The 17,830-nt window shown below is 43.5% G+C and overlaps 1 protein-coding gene across 3 annotated transcripts in view; it reads left to right on the forward strand.

The window, feature by feature from the left end:
* Positions 1 to 8,612, forward strand: part of LOC112216233 (spermatogenesis-associated serine-rich protein 2) — a 53,944-nt gene extending 45,332 nt beyond the window's left edge. For all 3 annotated transcript variants that reach the window (XM_024376072.2, XM_024376074.2, XM_024376073.2), the window contains 8 exons: positions 867 to 1,098; positions 1,244 to 1,426; positions 1,644 to 1,779; positions 2,156 to 2,214; positions 3,631 to 3,740; positions 5,375 to 5,477; positions 5,681 to 5,829; positions 5,969 to 8,612. In XM_024376072.2, coding sequence (XP_024231840.1) covers positions 867 to 1,098; positions 1,244 to 1,426; positions 1,644 to 1,779; positions 2,156 to 2,214; positions 3,631 to 3,740; positions 5,375 to 5,477; positions 5,681 to 5,829; positions 5,969 to 6,271 — 1,275 coding nt within the window. In that variant the 3' untranslated portion in view covers positions 6,272 to 8,612. The remainder of the gene's footprint in view (positions 1 to 866; positions 1,099 to 1,243; positions 1,427 to 1,643; positions 1,780 to 2,155; positions 2,215 to 3,630; positions 3,741 to 5,374; positions 5,478 to 5,680; positions 5,830 to 5,968) is intronic.
* The last annotated feature ends 9,218 nt before the right edge of the window (positions 8,613 to 17,830 follow it).

Consider the following 17,830-nt stretch of genomic DNA (forward strand, 5'->3'; position numbering starts at 1 on the left):
CAGGACGGACATTTGATCGTCCTCGCAGTAGCAGACCACATGTAACAACACCTGCACAGGATCGGTACATTCAAACATCACACCTGTGGAACAGGTTCAGGATGGCAACAACTGCCTGGGTTATACCAGGAACACACAATCCCTCTCTCAGTGCTCAGACTGTCCGCAATCGGCTGAGGGAGGCTGGACTGAGGGCTTGTAGGCCTGTTGTATGGCAGGTCCTCACCAGACATCACTGGCAACAACTTCGCCTATGGGCATAAACCCACTGTCGCTGGACCAGACAGGACTGGCAAAAAGTGCTCTTCACTGACGAGTCGCGGTTTGTTCTCACCAGAGGTGATGGTCGGATTTGCGTTTATCGTCGAAGGAATGAGTGTTACACCGAGGCCTGTACTCTGGAGTGGGATCGATTTGGAGGTGGAGGGTCCGTCATGGTCTGGGGCGGTGTGTCACAGCAGCATCAGACTGAGCTTTTCATTGCAAGCAATCTCAATGCTATGCGTTACAGGGAAGACATGCTCCTCCCTCATGTGGTACCCTTCCTGCAGGCTCATCCTGACATGACCCTCCAGCATGACAATGCCGCCAGCCATACTGCTCGTTCTGCGCGTGATTTCCTGCAAGACAGGAATGTCAGTGTTCTGCCATGACCAGCGAAGAGCCCGGATCTCAATCCCATTGAGCACATCTGGAACCTGTTGGATCGAAGGGTTAGGGCTAGGGCAAATAAGTTTACTGAAAATAAACACAGTTAACAGTGAGAGGATGTTTCTTTTTTGCAGAGCACATTGTTATGTATGAACTCCAAAAGATGTAAGGTTTTATTGTAGTGGTTAGTCTGACTTTGATTCTACAACATCCAGCCCAAGAAGAAAAAGAAGCCCAAGCCCCAGCCACAGCCTCCGGGAGAGGAGCCTGCTCCAGCCGAAACCACACAGCCTTCAGAGACTGAGAGTACAGAAGCAGTGAATGGGTTCCATGCCAATGGCTCTGTGTTGGAGGGAGACTCTTTAGACTCTCTGAGTGAGCAGTTGGATTCTGCCTTCTTGGATGCAGCTGAGCTCGAATCTGAGCCTGCCACGTCGGACATTACAGGTATTGCTATAGAGCAGTCTTTATTTTATCCGTCGGTCAAACTTTGGTTTGTTGAGACTATACTACACTTTTGATAATCTTCTGTAGTTGAAGCCAACGCCTACCCATCGGAAAATATCACACTACAGTGTCTTTCTCCTTAAAGGTGTGGAAGCAGACTCTTTTTGTAGTGGCCCAAGCACCACCCCTCATGCTCAAGAAGGAAGGAATCACCAGCCTCCCCGTGGCAACAAGTTTCGTCCCAGAACCAACTCCCAGCAATCATCCACTTCCTCTGTGCTCACCACTGATGAAAGCCAACAGGGATTTTCTGGAGCCAGGAAGATTGGTTAGTGCCAAATGTGCTTTATTTCCTTATTGTTGATACAGAATATTGTCAAATCCATGGGTTTCCTGCAGTCCGATGGTAGATTAGTAGTCCCAGGTGCATAAACTGTGTATTATCTTATAAAACTAGGATGTGTGCACTGGAGTGTTAATGACAACAGCTCTAGTAATGCTTTGTTTAAGACAAGTGACCTCTGACCCTGTTCTTTGACACTCAGCGCCCAACATTGACCGCTCTGTGAAGGACCTGCAGAGATGCACAGTGTCGCTTACTCGATACAGAGTGTTGGTTAAGGATGAAATGGACTCCTCTATTAAGACCATGAAGCAGACGTTTGCTGAGCTCCAGAGCTGGTACATCTCCCAACATTAACTCCACTACATTAGTTTGTAAAGTTGTAGTTAATATTTGGAATATGAAATTGTTATGGTTGGATATAACATACCACAAATTCCATTATTTTTAAGCAGAATGTTTAGCTAAGCAATTTAAGAGATTTGATCACTGAACCAGTTCATTGCTCTCACATCTGCACTACAGCAACCACCATTAGTACCTCTTTCAGCATTACATGTAGCCTATTGCTAACCAGTGTTGTCATAGTTGACAAATGGTGAGTATTGCCAAAATCAAAGTACAGACTATCTTAGAAATGTAAATAATCATGGTCAACTTATCGTAGTAAAGAACATGTCATTTCATATCTCTTTCTCCCAACCTCTCTCTTAGTCTAATGGACAGAGAGGTTACTCTGTTGACAGAGATGGACAAAGTCAAAGCAGAAGCCAGTGAGTACAACGCCTTTCAATTAGCATTTGGACTTCAATGTACACTCGGGGTACAAAAAATTAAGAACACCTGCTCTTTCCATGACAAACTGACCAGGTGAAAGCTATGATCCCTTATTGATGGCACTTGTTAAATCCACTTCAGAGACAGGTTAAAGAAGGATTTTTGAGCCATGAGACAATTGAGACATGGATTGTGTAATTCAGAGGATGAATTGGTAAGACAAAAGATTTAAGTGCCTTTGAACAGGGTATGGTAGTAAGTGACAGGCGCACCGGTTTGTGTCAAGAACTGCAAAGCTGCTGGATTTTTCACATTCAACAGTTTCCCTTGTGTATCAAGAATGGTCCACACCCAAAGGACATCCAGCCAACTTGACACCACTGGGAAGTGTTGTAGTCAACGTGGGACATGAATTCCTGTGGAATGCTTTTGACACCTTGCAGAGTCTATGCCCCAACGAATTGAGGATGTTCTGAGGGCAGGGGGGGTGCCAATCAATATTAAGGTCTTCTTAATGTTTTGTACACTCAGTAATAATAGAAACAAAGTCTAATAAACACTGTTTCTATTATTTTCCTGAAAGCCTTTGTCCCAGTTAGGACATTCCATATAGGCTACCTATAGATGTCACCTACTCCCTCCCAGTTCATAAGTTAACGCGTAACCAACCAGCATTCTTCGAATGTATGTCCTTAAGGTTATTTTTGGCCTTAGGCATACCCGTCTTCAATGTAGTGAAACATGACAGAGCAAGACTGCATATTTCCACAAGTAGGCCATTCTCCCTTTATTCTTTACTACCTCCAAATACAGTGTTGTGTATCCTGAGCTTGGAAAAAGTGAATAGTGTCAGGTTTCAAGGGAGACTAAATGCTTTCTTTGTGTCTAGGTGTGTGGGGAATTGAGGGAAGAAGCGAGGGAACTCTAGAGAAGTTCTTTGACATTACAGAAACTCAAAATTCCTTCAAATGTACCAGTTTCTGCCCTGATCTATTCCCTTCCTTTAGGTGTGTGTTACTGTTAATGGATTAGACTTTCTTCCCTTCCCCTTTTAACCTCATGAGGAGAGAAGTATTTTCTGTCATTTGATTCCTCTTAGCAACTGATAAACAAACAGTACGATTCCTCTGTGGGAGTTTTTTTGTGGTTTTTCTTTTTCCCTCCTCAGTCCTGATATTGGTCAGCAGCAGGAAAAGCCTGTGGAGTTATTTAGGGATGCAGTGTTGTATTCTGTATGATTTTATTTTGGAAAAACTAGTCAACTAATAGTCTTACCTTCTCATGTTGAGGACATAGCTAGTCCCAAGTTTCAGTATGGTATTGCTTATGTGTGGATTTCTCTCCGTACAACTGAAGGTGTCTGAATATTTGGTGAGCGAGCAGTTGCCTGATATTGTGTATCTGTGTTTAAGTGGCCATTTTGGATGGCCGTCAAAAAAGAGCAGAGGAGCTCCGCAGGCTAACTGACCAATCAGCATCCATGTCTGAGAACCAACTGAGTGAGCTACGAGCGGACATAAAGGTTAGTTGACAACCGCAAGAACACTATCTGATGTTGGGCGATTAGGCCTGGCTCGCAGTCAGCATTCCAATTCTTTCCAAAGGTGTTCAATGGGGTTGAGGTCAGGCCTTTCTGCAGGCCAGTCAAGTTCTTCCACCGGTCTCGACAAATCATTTCTGTATGGACCTCGCTTTGTGTACAGGGGCATTGTCATGCTGAAACAGGAATAGGCATTCCCCAAACGGTTGCCACAAAGTTGGAAGCACAGAATAGTCTAGAATGTCATTGTATAATGTAGGGTTAAGATTTCACTTCACTGGAACTAAGGGACCTAGCCCGAACCATGAAATATAGCACTAGACTAGTATTCTTCCTCCACCAAACTTTACAGTTGGCACTATGCATTCGGGCAGGCAGCGTTCTCCTGACATCCGCCAAACCCAGATCAGACTGCCAGATGGTTAAGTGTGATTCATCAAATCAAATTTTATTGGTCACATACACATGGTTAGCAGATGTTAATACGAGTGTAGCGAAATGCTTGTGCTTTTAGTTCCGACCGTGCAGTAATATCTAACAAGTAATCTAACAATTTCACAGCAACTACCTTATACACACAAGTGTAAAGGAATGAATAAGAATATGTACATATAAATATATGGATGAGCGATGGCCGAACGGCATATGCAAGATGCAGTAGATGGCATAGAGTACAGTACATACATACGAGATGAGTAATGTAGGTTATGTAAACATATAAAGTGGCATTGTTTTTTGTTTTTTTTTACCTTTTATTTTAACATTTAAAGTGACTAGTGATACATTTATTACATCCAATTTTTTATTATTAAAGTGGCTAGAGAGGCTTCCTGTGACATCGGGTGGTGTAGGTGTTCTGGAGGGCAGGTAGTTTGCCCCCGGTGATGCGTTGTGCAGACCTCACTACCCTCTGGAGAGCCTTACGGTTGTGGGCGGAGCAGTTGCCGTACCAGGCGGTGATACAGCCCGACAGGATGCTCTCGATTGTGCATCTGGAAAAGTTTGAGTGCTTTTGGTGACAAGCTGAATTTCTTCAGCCTCCTGAGGTTGAAGAGGTGCTGTTGCCACGCTGTCTGTGTGGGTGGACCATTTCAGTTTGTCCGTGATGTGTACGCCGAGGAACTTAACTTTCCACCTTCTCCACTACTGTCGATGTGGATAGGGGGGTGCTCCCTCTGCTGTTTCCTGAAGTCCACGAAGTCCATCTCCTTTGTTTTGTTGACGTTGAGTTTGAGATTATTTTCCTGACACCACACTCTGAGGGCCCTCGCCATCTCGCCGTTGTTGGTAATCAAGCTTACCACTGTAGTGTCGTCTGCAAACTTGATGATTGAGTTGGTGTGCATGGCCACGCAGTCATGGGTGAACAAGGGAGTACAGGAGAGGGCTGAGAACGCACCCCCCCATCACTCCAGAGAATGTGTTTCCAGTGCTCCAGAGGCCAATTGCAGAGTTTGGAACTCTGTGTGAACTCTGCCCGATGTTTGTCTATGGAGATCGCATGGCTGTGTGCTCTATTTAATACACCTGTCAGCAACAGGTGTGGCTGAAATAGCCGAATCCACTCATTTTAAGGGGTATCCACATACTGTAGGTCTTGTCTCTTCTTTTTCCAGCACTTTGTAAGTGAACGCAAGTATGATGAAGACCTGGGAAAAGCTGTGAAGTTCACTTTCGAGCTAGAACCACTGAAGACAAGCGTCACAGGATTTGGATCAGGTACATTCCTTTTTTCTTCTCTTTGGTGTCTTTCCTCTTACAGAAACTCACTGTGATCATACAGTATTGCATTGCTATTTAGAGGGTAATTAATCAATTGTCTTGATGGTAACGCCCACAGAATTAAATAGAACACATATTTGTATAATAATACTATGTATCTCTATGGTAACGCCTGCCCTCGTGACGCCCTCTCCTTTCAGTGTACCACCCTCAAACAGGCTACTCCAGCCGCTCCCGCTGTAGTTCCACCTCCTCGTCCATCACAGGCCCAGGGTCCCTAGAAGCACCACCTCAGTCTCAGCACCAGGGCTCCAACTTCGAAGGACACCCTACCCATCCGAACAAAACGGTCAGCTCACAAAGCAATCATAAACATGCAACTAAAGGAGTTGCTAACCGTTTTCAGTCATGTTTCCTTAGGAGTAAAAATATTAAACATGATATGATTGCTTTGTGTTTTAAGTGTGATTTTAATCTGCACCTTTCAGACTTTCCAAGGCAACAGGCGGTATACGGCGGGCCCGGGATACTACTCCGGTGGTCAGCGGTATAATGGCGGCTCCTATCGCGACAGGAACACCAATCGCGGAGGCTACCGCTCCGAGGGTTACCAAGGCTACCAGGGCAACCAAGGCCAAGGTGACGGCCCCAGCCATCCTACCAGCACTGTAACACAATCCTCCAACTCCACAAGAGGCCCTTCCAACTCCACTCCATCCTCTTCTTACCGTCAAGACCACCCTTCTCATAACGGTCTGCCCCAAAGGCCTCCGCGGACACACTGCCCCTGACACCGGAACTACCTGGCTTAAAACCCCCTACTAACCCTGGCACTCCACCCTTGATACCCTGCCCCTTCCACCCCACTAACTCCTTTTTGATGAAGAATAGAATACAAGTTTACATCTTTTTGTCAAATGAGCTCTAGTGCCACCCATAGGCAAAACCATTCATCCACCAAACTTGAAAATCTGCTAATAAGACCTATTTTCTCATGCCTGTTGATTGAGCAGCATTTTGCTCCTTCAGAGGCCAGTGTTATCTGATGATGAGTTCAGCACAGAGACTGCGGTGATTTATATGCATTTTGCGCACTGCTAAAAGGCATTTTTATTTTATTTTTTCTTCTCAAGCATCAAATTAATTTTGGTTGCCTTTTTTTGTTTGGTAGTCCATCACCATTTTAGTTCCATATGTTATGGCATGCTTGCTAGTATGTATGGAAGACTTTCATCAATGGCATACAATCAACACTACATAAGTTTATTTGTATCCAATTCATTTAGAGCTTTCCATAAATACTGGTTGTGTCTGTAAATAATATGTACTCCTTGAACTGGACAAAGAATCAGTTTATAATTAGAACTAGAGGCAATCACTTTGGATGTTGCCTGATGGCAGTTGTTTATTCCCTCCCTCACATGTATGAGAATAGTTTAGTGGATAGTTGTCCTGTCCTTCTCTATATTGTTATTGTATAATCCAAGGAGAAGGCTTGATTTCTTTATTACATACATATTTAATTATGAATTATTCCACTTCTCAAGTCTCAGGTATGAGAAAGGAACCCCCACTCCCCTACATCTACAGTCTGAATTTGGACTTCCCTTTGTTAGAAGTACATATATTTAGGTGTTATTTGGTCTACTCTTATTTTCAGTGCATCTCAGACAGGACCATAAACGGCACACACTTGACATGCTTGCCATGTATCACAGTGTAACTTTGCCTTTCTCGAAATGCAGAGATGCCTGCATCACGAACATCAGTGCACATTCTTTGTCCTTTTTTAATGTTAACTTTCCTCTTGATCATTTCCTAGAGAAGGGGAAAAAATCGGATCAAATTTGTGAATGCTGTTTCAATCTTAGTTCGAATACGTTTTATGACTACTGAGTTGTGACTGATTTAAGATTCTTAGTAAAGTATACAATAACTTAACAAAATCTGGAGAAATATCTGATTGTTTCCCCTTGTACACTGCCTGGAGGCATAATGTTGCTTTTCGGGATTTGCTTTTTCCCCTGATAATGTTCTTTGGAAATGGGGCTTGGTTCACCATTTACCGAAAGCAAAGCGGTGTCGTGACAAACTGCAAGGCATGTGTATAAGGTTATACAGCTGTTTCCTATGTGTACCAAAGGGTCATACCCAATGAGTAGAAGAATTGAGAGAACCCCCTCCATCTCCTCCAATATTACTGGTGGGAAGTTATCCATAGGAATACCTTTGTGTTTTAGATATGTTATAAACATAGGTACTGAAGTCTTCTTTTCATAATATAATTTGGCCATGAGTAAAATGTCTTCATTTTTATTATATTGCACATCAACATAAAGATTATGTAGTTCTTACTTGTTCAATGGTTTACAAAGTCTTCTGGGGAAGTGCAAAGTGTATACAGCAGGGTAGATCAGTTGGCATGTATCAGCAACTGTGCTTGAGCACATAAGGCTTGGTAGCCAACTCCAGGAGCTTCCTGCCTTCAGCAAATTTTTCCTAATCTCAGATCTGCACTAAATTTAGGCCTATTTTCAGTAATCCTAATGACAGTAGGCCTACTCTTCAATTGTGGAGATGCATGCACTGCATTTTCTCTCCACAACACATTGCTAGTTGTTACCTTGTGGTAGCTTCACGCATGTACATGTAGTATTTCTTAGTCGTCTAAAAACTAGAGTTATTCTCTATGGGGAATTATTTATGCCTGTCCATCTCTTTTACCAAGTGTAAGAATTCACATTCACAGCTTTGTCTACATTCTCAACTATCTGGTGATCACCAAAGAGAAAAACATTTCCTTTTTTTCTTTCTCTGCCTATAAAAAAATAACTTCATTGTTTTCCAATTGGATAATCTATTCTAGATTGAGTAGCATGTTAATTTTTTTTCTTTTACATTTTATTTCTTTACTGTGTGTGTATATATAGCTATAATTCTGTTGCGCTCACATGGGGCATTTTGTATGTTATATACATGCTGAGCATATGGTTTACCCCTGAAATAGTTCAGTCATATGGACTGAACTAACAATCTAGTTCAGTCCAATTCTTCCAGTGCAAACTGTAAACTTAAGTGCCTTCTCTTGCCTCCATCCAATTCATACACCCCCCTCCTTACAGCAACCATGAAGTATGGACCAAAGACATCTGCCCTCCCCATCCATTCTAATACACCCCCCCATATGCGGAAAGGCACACTTTTCATTTACTATTAAACTTTGCAATACATAAGCAGGTGTCCTTTGTCTTCATATGCTTTTCATGGGCACAGTTCAAGGTGACTGTATTTTACAGATTCATATGTCAACTTAACTGTAAGCAAAGTAAATGGCGATACGCTCATCACTTCTCATTGTATGGTTAACTATATAAGAGTTATGTAATTCAATTTGCCATATTGGAGCAAGTAAGGTGGTTTAAGACGTTGTGGCAGAGGCTTGATGGGACAAGTCTAAATCTCAGTTTAGAATATTTGCATGGAAACCTAGCTAAAGTCTAAATGTAATTGTGTGGCTACCAACCTCAAGAATGAAAGCAATGGAATGATAAATTGGATTCTGAACTAACAAGTTTATCTAAACAAAGATGGGTGATCATAAGGTCCCAAGATCCAGTGGATCCTCTCTTGAATTATCAGGTGGTCAAGTTAACTATTACTACGGATGGTCCTAGATCTGGTCATGACTGGGTGAAGTGCTCTAGTGAAGGCCTTGGTGATGACACTGGCAATGCTAGTGAAGAGAGACTGTCTGTTAGTGCCAGAGCCAGAATGTCAGTTCTCCAAATGGGTTGGAAGGTGATGTAAAAGGACGGCTGTACTGTAAGTCTAATTAGAGAGAGTTAGTGAGGACCCCATAGTCATAAAACATTTCACCACAGTTCAGAAACTAATTTGCACATGCTCAGCATCCCAACATATTACAGAGTAGTGAGTCAGACTGCTGACAAATATCTATGGTGTTAACACATGTCATATCCTGACTTAAGATGTGCGAGCGTAACTCATGAGATAAATCAATTCTGTGCATGAGCTAAAATCAGGGCCTAGACCCATCATGATGTGTATTCAACAAAAAATGTTTGGGATTTTTTCGATTGACCGTTTATATGATCATCAGAGGTGGCTTCCTTATGAATGATCATAAGTGTCCTCAAGTGGATCCTCTCTCAGAAGATCAAAAGAGGGGTAGATGGCCAGTGGATCCACTTTGTTCTGGAAGGTCATAAAGTGTTAACATAAGTCACAAAGCTGTCAGAAACAGAAATTCTGATCCTTCCCATCATTGTAATTCACTAGCAATTAAAACTGATGGTTCATAAACGCAGCATAAAATGTCAAAATAGAGACGCTTAACTAAATAAAGTGTTATTAATTCAAAGACTTTCAAACCATACCTTTGCTTTCAACTTTGGCATCTTCTGCATTTTATGTGTCTTAGGCAGCTTTGGCAACAAGCCAAACCTCTTCTGACTCTCATCCTTAGGGAGTCTATCACTTGCTGCTGCGGCAAGTGATTTGGCATTTCCAGATAATGAGATCGCCTTACTTGGATGTCCGGAGAGAAGCAAGACAGAGGAGAGGAGGAAAGCTGGGGCAGCAAGGAATTCATTGGGGGGAGCAGTGCTTATCTCCTTTACCAGAGACCAGGCTATGACTCTAGGGACCTCTGCACTGCACTGCTCCACTGCCTGGTGCAATTCGATTGCAGAACCCTTTTCCTGCAGCAGGTCCTTGTACACTGCTTCAACTACCTCATCAGGAGGTGCCCGACTAGGGGTAGATGATTCCTCATCAACGGACATTCCGTTGACCTCTGCCAACAGTGTCAACACAGATCCACTGACAGACAGGGCTTTCTCAATCAGCTCTGGCTCTGACTGAGGAGGAGATCCATCGGCATTCTTCCGGATCTTCAAGAGGAGTGCACATACCAAGCTATGCACAGACCCACTGGAGAAGGAAACCACGGGTGTAGATTGAGTTCTTGTAGCTGTGGACTGAGATTCTGTTGTATTGCATAGACTTGGGGTGGCACTGCCACAGACTTTCGGTAGGACTTCTTGGGGACCAGAGGAATTAGCTTTGTTAGACAAAGTAGAAAAACTCTGTTCGGTTTTGTTTAGCTTTTTCTTCTTCTGCAGACAAAAGCTAGGGAAATAGGATCTCTCTTGCCTGTAATTGGTTTGCTTTCCTTGAGCAATAGTGTTAAGAGATGACTCAGCCATTTTTTCTACGCTAATCACTCTAGCCACAGACGAAGCAATGGCTTTGGAGACTTCTGTACTGCACTCTTCTACTGTAAGGTGCAATTGCTCAACTGATTGGCACAATTCTATGGCAGATCCCTTTTCTTGGAGCAGGTCCTGGCACACTTCATCAACAAACTTAGCTTTGTCAGACAAAGTCGAAACGGAACTCACTTTGGCTTTCTTTTGCGCCTTCTGTGGACAACAACTAGGGAAATAGGATCTCTCTCGCCTCTTTTTGGTTGTCTTTCCTTGAGCCTTAGTTATGGTGAGAGATGGCTCAGGCATTTTGTCAGTGCTGATTCCCGGAACCACAGAGAAAGCAATGGCTCTGGGAACCTCTGCACTGAACTCCTCTACTGCCTGGTGCAATTCCAAAACGGATTCAACCGAATTCTCTTTGACTTTTGAGAGAAGGGCATTCATTACACTATGCACAGACCCATTGGAGATCAATTCTACTGGGGATGGGGTTCTTGCCTCCGTGGATAGACCTGAAGTGGCCTGAAATTCTTCATCTTCCTGAGGATTAGTTTTGTCTGAATCCAGACTTTTAGCCAAACTTACACGGGACATTGTCTCTGGTTTATTTTGACTAAGAACCAATAAATGGGGGAATCTCTTTGCACTGCACTCATCTACTGCAAGGTGCAATTGCTCAACTGATTGGCACAATTTTATGGCAGATCCCTTTTCTTGGAGCAGGTCCTGGCACACTTCATCAACAAACTTAGCTTTGTCAGACAAAGTAGAAACGGAACTCACTTTGGCTTTCTTTTGCGCCTTCTGTGGACAACAACTAGGGAAATAGGATCTCTCTCGCCTGTTTTTGGTTGTCTTTCCTTGAGCCTTAGTTATGGTGAGAGATGGCTCAGGCATTTTGTCAGTGCTGATTCCCGGAACCACAGAGAAAGCAATGGCTCTGGGAACCTCTGCACTGAACTCCTCTACTGCCTGGTGCAATTCCAAAACGGATTCAACCGAATTCTCTTTGACTTTTGAGAGAAGGGCATTCATTACACTATGCACAGACCCATTGGAGATCAATTCTACTGGGGATGGGGTTCTTGCCTCCGTGGATAGACCTGAAGTGGCCTGAAATTCTTCATCTTCCTGAGGATTAGTTTTGTCTGAATCCAGACTTTTAGCCAAACTTACACGGGACATTGTCTCTGGTTTATTTTGACTAAGAACCAATAAATGGGGGAATCTCTTTGCACTGCACTCATCTACTGCAAGGTGCAATTGCTCAACTGATTGGCACAATTTTATGGCAGATCCCTTTTCTTGGAGCAGGTCCTGGCACACTTCATCAACAAACTTAGCTTTGTCAGACAAAGTAGAAACCGAACTCACTTTGGCTTTCTTTTGCGCCTTCTGTGGACAACAACTAGGGAAATAGGATCTCTCTCGCCTGTTTTTGGTTGTCTTTCCTTGAGCCTTAGTTATGGTGAGAGATGGCTCAGGCATTTTGTCAGTGCTGATTCCCGGAATCACAGAGAAAGCAATGGCTCTGGGAACCTCTGCACTGAACTCCTCTACTGCCTGGTGCAATTCCAAAACAGATTCAACCGAATTCTCTATGACTTTTGAGAGAAGGGCATTCATTACACTATGCACAGACCCATTGGAGATCAATTCTACTGGGGATGGGGTTCTTGCCTCTGTGGATAGACTTGAATTGGCCTGAAATTCTTGTACATTTTCCTGAGAATTAGTTTTGTCTGAATCCAGACTTTTAGCCAAACTTACACGGGACATTGTCTCTGGTTTATTTTGACTAAGAACCAATAAATGGGGGAATCTCTTTGCACTGCACTCCTCTACTGTAAGGTGCAATTGCTCAACTGATTGGCACAATTCTATGGCAGATCCCTTTTCTTGGAGCAGGTCCTGGCACACTTCATCAACAAACTTAGCTTTGTCAGACAAAGTCGAAACGGAACTCACTTTGGCTTTCTTTTTTTGCGCCTTCTGTGGACAACAACTAGGGAAATAGGATCTCTCTCGCCTCTTTTTGGTTGTCTTTCCTTGAGCCTTAGTTATGGTGAGAGATGGCTCAGGCATTTTGTCAGTGCTGATTCCCGGAACCACAGAGAAAGCAATGGCTCTGGGAACCTCTGCACTGAACTCCTCTACTGCCTGGTGCAATTCCAAAACGGATTCAACCAAATTCTCTTTGACTTTTGAGAGAAGGGCATTCATTACACTATGCACAGACCCATTGGAGATCAATTCTACTGGGGATGGGGTTCTTGCCTCCGTGGATAGACCTGAAGTGGCCTGAAATTCTTCATCTTCCTGAGGATTAGTTTTGTCTGAATCCAGACTTTTAGCCAAACTTACACGGGACATTGTCTCTGGTTTATTTTGACTAAGAACCAATAAATGGGGGAATCTCTTTGCACTGCACTCATCTACTGCAAGGTGCAATTGCTCAACTGATTGGCACAATTTTATGGCAGATCCCTTTTCTTGGAGCAGGTCCTGGCACACTTCATCAACAAACTTAGCTTTGTCAGACAAAGTAGAAACGGAACTCACTTTGGCTTTCTTTTGCGCCTTCTGTGGACAACAACTAGGGAAATAGGATCTCTCTCGCCTGTTTTTGGTTGTCTTTCCTTGAGCCTTAGTTATGGTGAGAGATGGCTCAGGCATTTTGTCAGTGCTGATTCCCGGAATCACAGAGAAAGCAATGGCTCTGGGAACCTCTGCACTGAACTCCTCTACTGCCTGGTGCAATTCCAAAACGGATTCAACCGAATTCTCTTTGACTTTTGAGAGAAGGGCATTCATTACACTATGCACAGACCCATTGGAGATCAATTCTACTGGGGATGGGGTTCTTGCCTCTGTGGATAGACTTGAATTGGCCTGAAATTCTTGTACATTTTCCTGAGAATTAGTTTTGTCTGAATCCAGACTTTTAGCCAAACTTACACGGGACATTGTCTCTGGTTTATTTTGACTAAGAACCAATAAATGGGGGAATCTCTTTGCACTGCACTCCTCTACTGTAAGGTGCAATTGCTCAACTGATTGGCACAATTCTATGGCAGATCCCTTTTCTTGGAGCAGGTCCTGGCACACTTCATCAACAAACTTAGCTTTGTCAGACAAAGTCGAAACGGAACTCACTTTGGCTTTCTTTTGCGCCTTCTGTGGACAACAACTAGGGAAATAGGATCTCTCTCGCCTCTTTTTGGTTGTCTTTCCTTGAGCCTTAGTTATGGTGAGAGATGGCTCAGGCATTTTGTCAGTGCTGATTCCCGGAACCACAGAGAAAGCAATGGCTCTGGGAACCTCTGCACTGAACTCCTCTACTGCCTGGTGCAATTCCAAAACGGATTCAACCGAATTCTCTTTGACTTTTGAGAGAAGGGCATTCATTACACTATGCACAGACCCATTGGAGATCAATTCTACTGGGGATGGGGTTCTTGCCTCTGTGGATAGACTTGAATTGGCCTGAAATTCTTGTACATTTTCCTGAGAATTAGTTTTGTCTGAATCCAGACTTTTAGCCAAACTTACACGGGACATTGTCTCTGGTTTATTTTGACTAAGAACCAATAAATGGGGGAATCTCTTTGCACTGCACTCCTCTACTGTAAGGTGCAATTGCTCAACTGATTGGCACAATTCTATGGCAGATCCCTTTTCTTGGAGCAGGTCCTGGCACACTTCATCAACAAACTTAGCTTTGTCAGACAAAGTCGAAACGGAACTCACTTTGGCTTTCTTTTGCGCCTTCTGTAGACAACAACTAGGGAAATAGGATCTCTCTCGCCTCTTTTTGGTTGTCTTTCCTTGAGCCTTAGTTATGGTGAGAGATGGCTCAGGCATTTTGTCAGTGCTGATTCCCGGAACCACAGAGAAAGCAATGGCTCTGGGAACCTCTGCACTGAACTCCTCTACTGCCTGGTGCAATTCCAAAACAGATTCAACCGAATTCTCTTTGACTTTTGAGAGAAGGGCATTCATTACACTATGCACAGACCCATTGGAGATCAATTCTACTGGGGATGGGGTTCTTGCCTCCGTGGATAGACCTGAAGTGGCCTGAAATTCTTCATCTTCCTGAGGATTAGTTTTGTCTGAATCCAGACTTTTAGCCAAACTTACACGGGACATTGTCTCTGGTTTATTTTGACTAAGAACCAATAAATGGGGAATCTCTTTGCACTGCACTCATCTACTGCAAGGTGCAATTGCTCAACTGATTGGCACAATTTTATGGCAGATCCCTTTTCTTGGAGCAGGTCCTGGCACACTTCATCAACAAACTTAGCTTTGTCAGACAAAGTAGAAACGGAACTCACTTTGGCTTTCTTTTGCGCCTTCTGTGGACAACAACTAGGGAAATAGGATCTCTCTCGCCTGTTTTTGGTTGTCTTTCTTTGAGCCTTAGTTATGGTGAGAGATGGCTCAGGCATTTTGTCAGTGCTGATTCCCGGAACCACAGAGAAAGCAATGGCTCTGGGCACCTCTGCACTGAACCCGCCTGCTGCCTGGTGCAAATCCAACACTGATTCGATCGAATCCTCTTCGACTTTCAAGAGAAGGGCATTCATTACACTATTCACAGACCCATTGCTGATCAATTCCAATGGGGATGAGGATCTTGCCACCGTGCACTGACTTGAAGTGGCCTGAAACTCTTGTACATCTTCCTGAGAATTATATTTATCTGAAGCCAGATTTTTAGTCAGACTTACAAGGGACATTGTCTCTGGTTTCTTTTGACTAAGACCAAAGAAATGGGGAAATCTCTCTGCACTGCACTCTAATGCCAGGTGCAATTGCTCAACTGATTGGCACAGTTTTATGGCAGATCCATTTTCTTGGAGCAGGTCCTGGCATATGTTGTCAACAAACATAGCTTTGTCAGACAAAGTAGAAACTGAACTCACTTTGTCTTTCTTTTGCTCCTTCTGTGGACAACAACTAGGGAAATAGAATCTCTCTCGCCTGTTTTTGGTTGTCTTTCCTTGAGCCTTAGTGCTGGTGAGAGATGGTTCAGGAATTTTGTCAGTGCTGACTGCCTGAACCACAGACAAAGCAATGGCTCTGGGAACCTCTGCACTGAACTCCTCTATTGCCTGGTGCAATTCCAACACTGATTCAACCGAATTATCTTTGACTTTTGAGAGAAGGGCATTCATTACACTATGCACAGACCCATTGGAGACCAATTCCACTGGGGATGGGGTTCTTGCCTCCGTGGATAGACCTGAAGTGGCCTGAAATTCTTGTACATCTTCCTGAGAATTAGTTTTGTCTGAAGCAAGACTTACAAGGGACATTGTCTCTGGTTTCTTTTGACTAAGACCCAAGTAATGGGGAATTCTCTCTGAACTGCACTCATCTACTGCAATGTGCAATTGCTCAACTGATTGGCACAATTTTATGACAGATCCCTTTTTTTGGAGCAGGTCCTGGTACACTTCATCAACAAACTTAGCTTTGTCAGACAAAGTCGAAACGGAACTCACTTTGGCTTTCTTTTGCTCCTTCTGTGGACAACAACTAGGGAAATAGGATCTCTCTCGCCTGTTTTTGGTTGTCTTTCCTTGAGCTTTAGTTATGGTGAGAGATGGCTCAGGCATTTTGTCAGTGCTGATTACCGGAACCACAGACAAATCAATGGCTCTGGGAACCTCTGCACTGAACCCGCCTGCTGCCTGGTGCAATTCCAACACTGATTCAACCGAATTATCTTCGACGTTCGAGAGAAGGGCATTCATTACACTATGCACAGACCCATTGCTGATCAATTCCACTGGGGATGAGGTTCTTGCCACCGTGCATTGACTTGAAGTGGCCTGAAACTCTTGTACATCTTCCTGAGAATCATTTTTATCTAAAGCCAGACTTTTAGTCAGACTTACACCGGACATTGTCTCTGGTTTCTTTTTACTAAAACCCAATAAATTGTGTAATCTCTCTGCACTGCACTCCTCTACCGCAAGGTGCAATTGCTGAACTGATTGGCACAGTTTTATGGCAGATCCCTTTTCTTGGAACAGGTCCTGGTACACGTCATCAACAAACGTAGCTTTGTCAGACAAAGTAGAAACGGAACTCACTTTGGCGTTCTTTTGCTCCTTCTGTGGACAACAACTAGGGAAATAGGATCTCTCTCGCCTGTTTTTGGTAGTCTTTCCTTGAGCCTTAGTGATGGTGAGAGATGGCTCAGGCATTTTATCAGTGCTTATTTCTGGTACCACAGACAAAGCAATGACTCTGGGAACCTCTGCACTGAACTGAGAATTGGTTTTGTCCGAAGCCAGACTTTTAGCCAGACTTACCTGGGGCATTGTCTTTGCTTTCTTTCGACAAAGACCCATGAAATAGGGGACTCTCTCGTGCCAATTTACAGTTTTCAGTCCTGTTTCTGGACAGTCAGCCTCAGTGTCCAAAGGTTTCTCAGCCATTTTTCCTATGTCACATTCTGTTACTAGCTCCTCATAACATTGAATATCCTCAAGCGGCAAAGACAAATTTGAAGGATCTTTAAAAAATAAAATGGACATTTTGTAAAAAAATATGAATATTTGAATTGATTGAAAGTAAGATCTTATATTCAAATCTCCCTTACATTTGAGATAATATTCAGTTTAGAAAATAATGTATAAAATGAATAAATGCCTTACCTTTGCTGAGGCAAACACTTGCATCCACTGACAGATCTCTGCTCAGTTGGATGGAGCCCATTACTTCCTGGACCATGGTTGTTGTGATCAAGGCTGTTGCAGAGACAGTTTCCACGCTTGTCTTAGTACCCTTCAGCTTTGACATCACCCAGCCGGGGATGGAGCGAATAGACTTTTGGCTTGGGCCAGAGGCAGGGTGTTGAAAGGGTTGAGATTCATCTTGGGAAGCATTTAAACCCAAACACTTCTGGAGTAGGTTCCCTACCGATGTCTTCACAAAATCCAAAACAAGTTGTTTCTGAAGGTCCTCCTTCTCAGGGCATGATTTCTTGAAAGCCATCTGTGAATTACTGATTGCCAGGCGTAGTATATTGGTGCTGCTGGAATCTAGCATTACCTGCTGGGCCTTTTCAATGAGCACAGTCTCAGTCAAGAAGTCAATCGA

The sequence above is a fragment of the Oncorhynchus tshawytscha genome, linkage group LG16, assembly GCF_018296145.1.
Source record: "Oncorhynchus tshawytscha isolate Ot180627B linkage group LG16, Otsh_v2.0, whole genome shotgun sequence".
NCBI classification, from domain to species: Eukaryota; Metazoa; Chordata; class Actinopteri; order Salmoniformes; family Salmonidae; genus Oncorhynchus; species Oncorhynchus tshawytscha.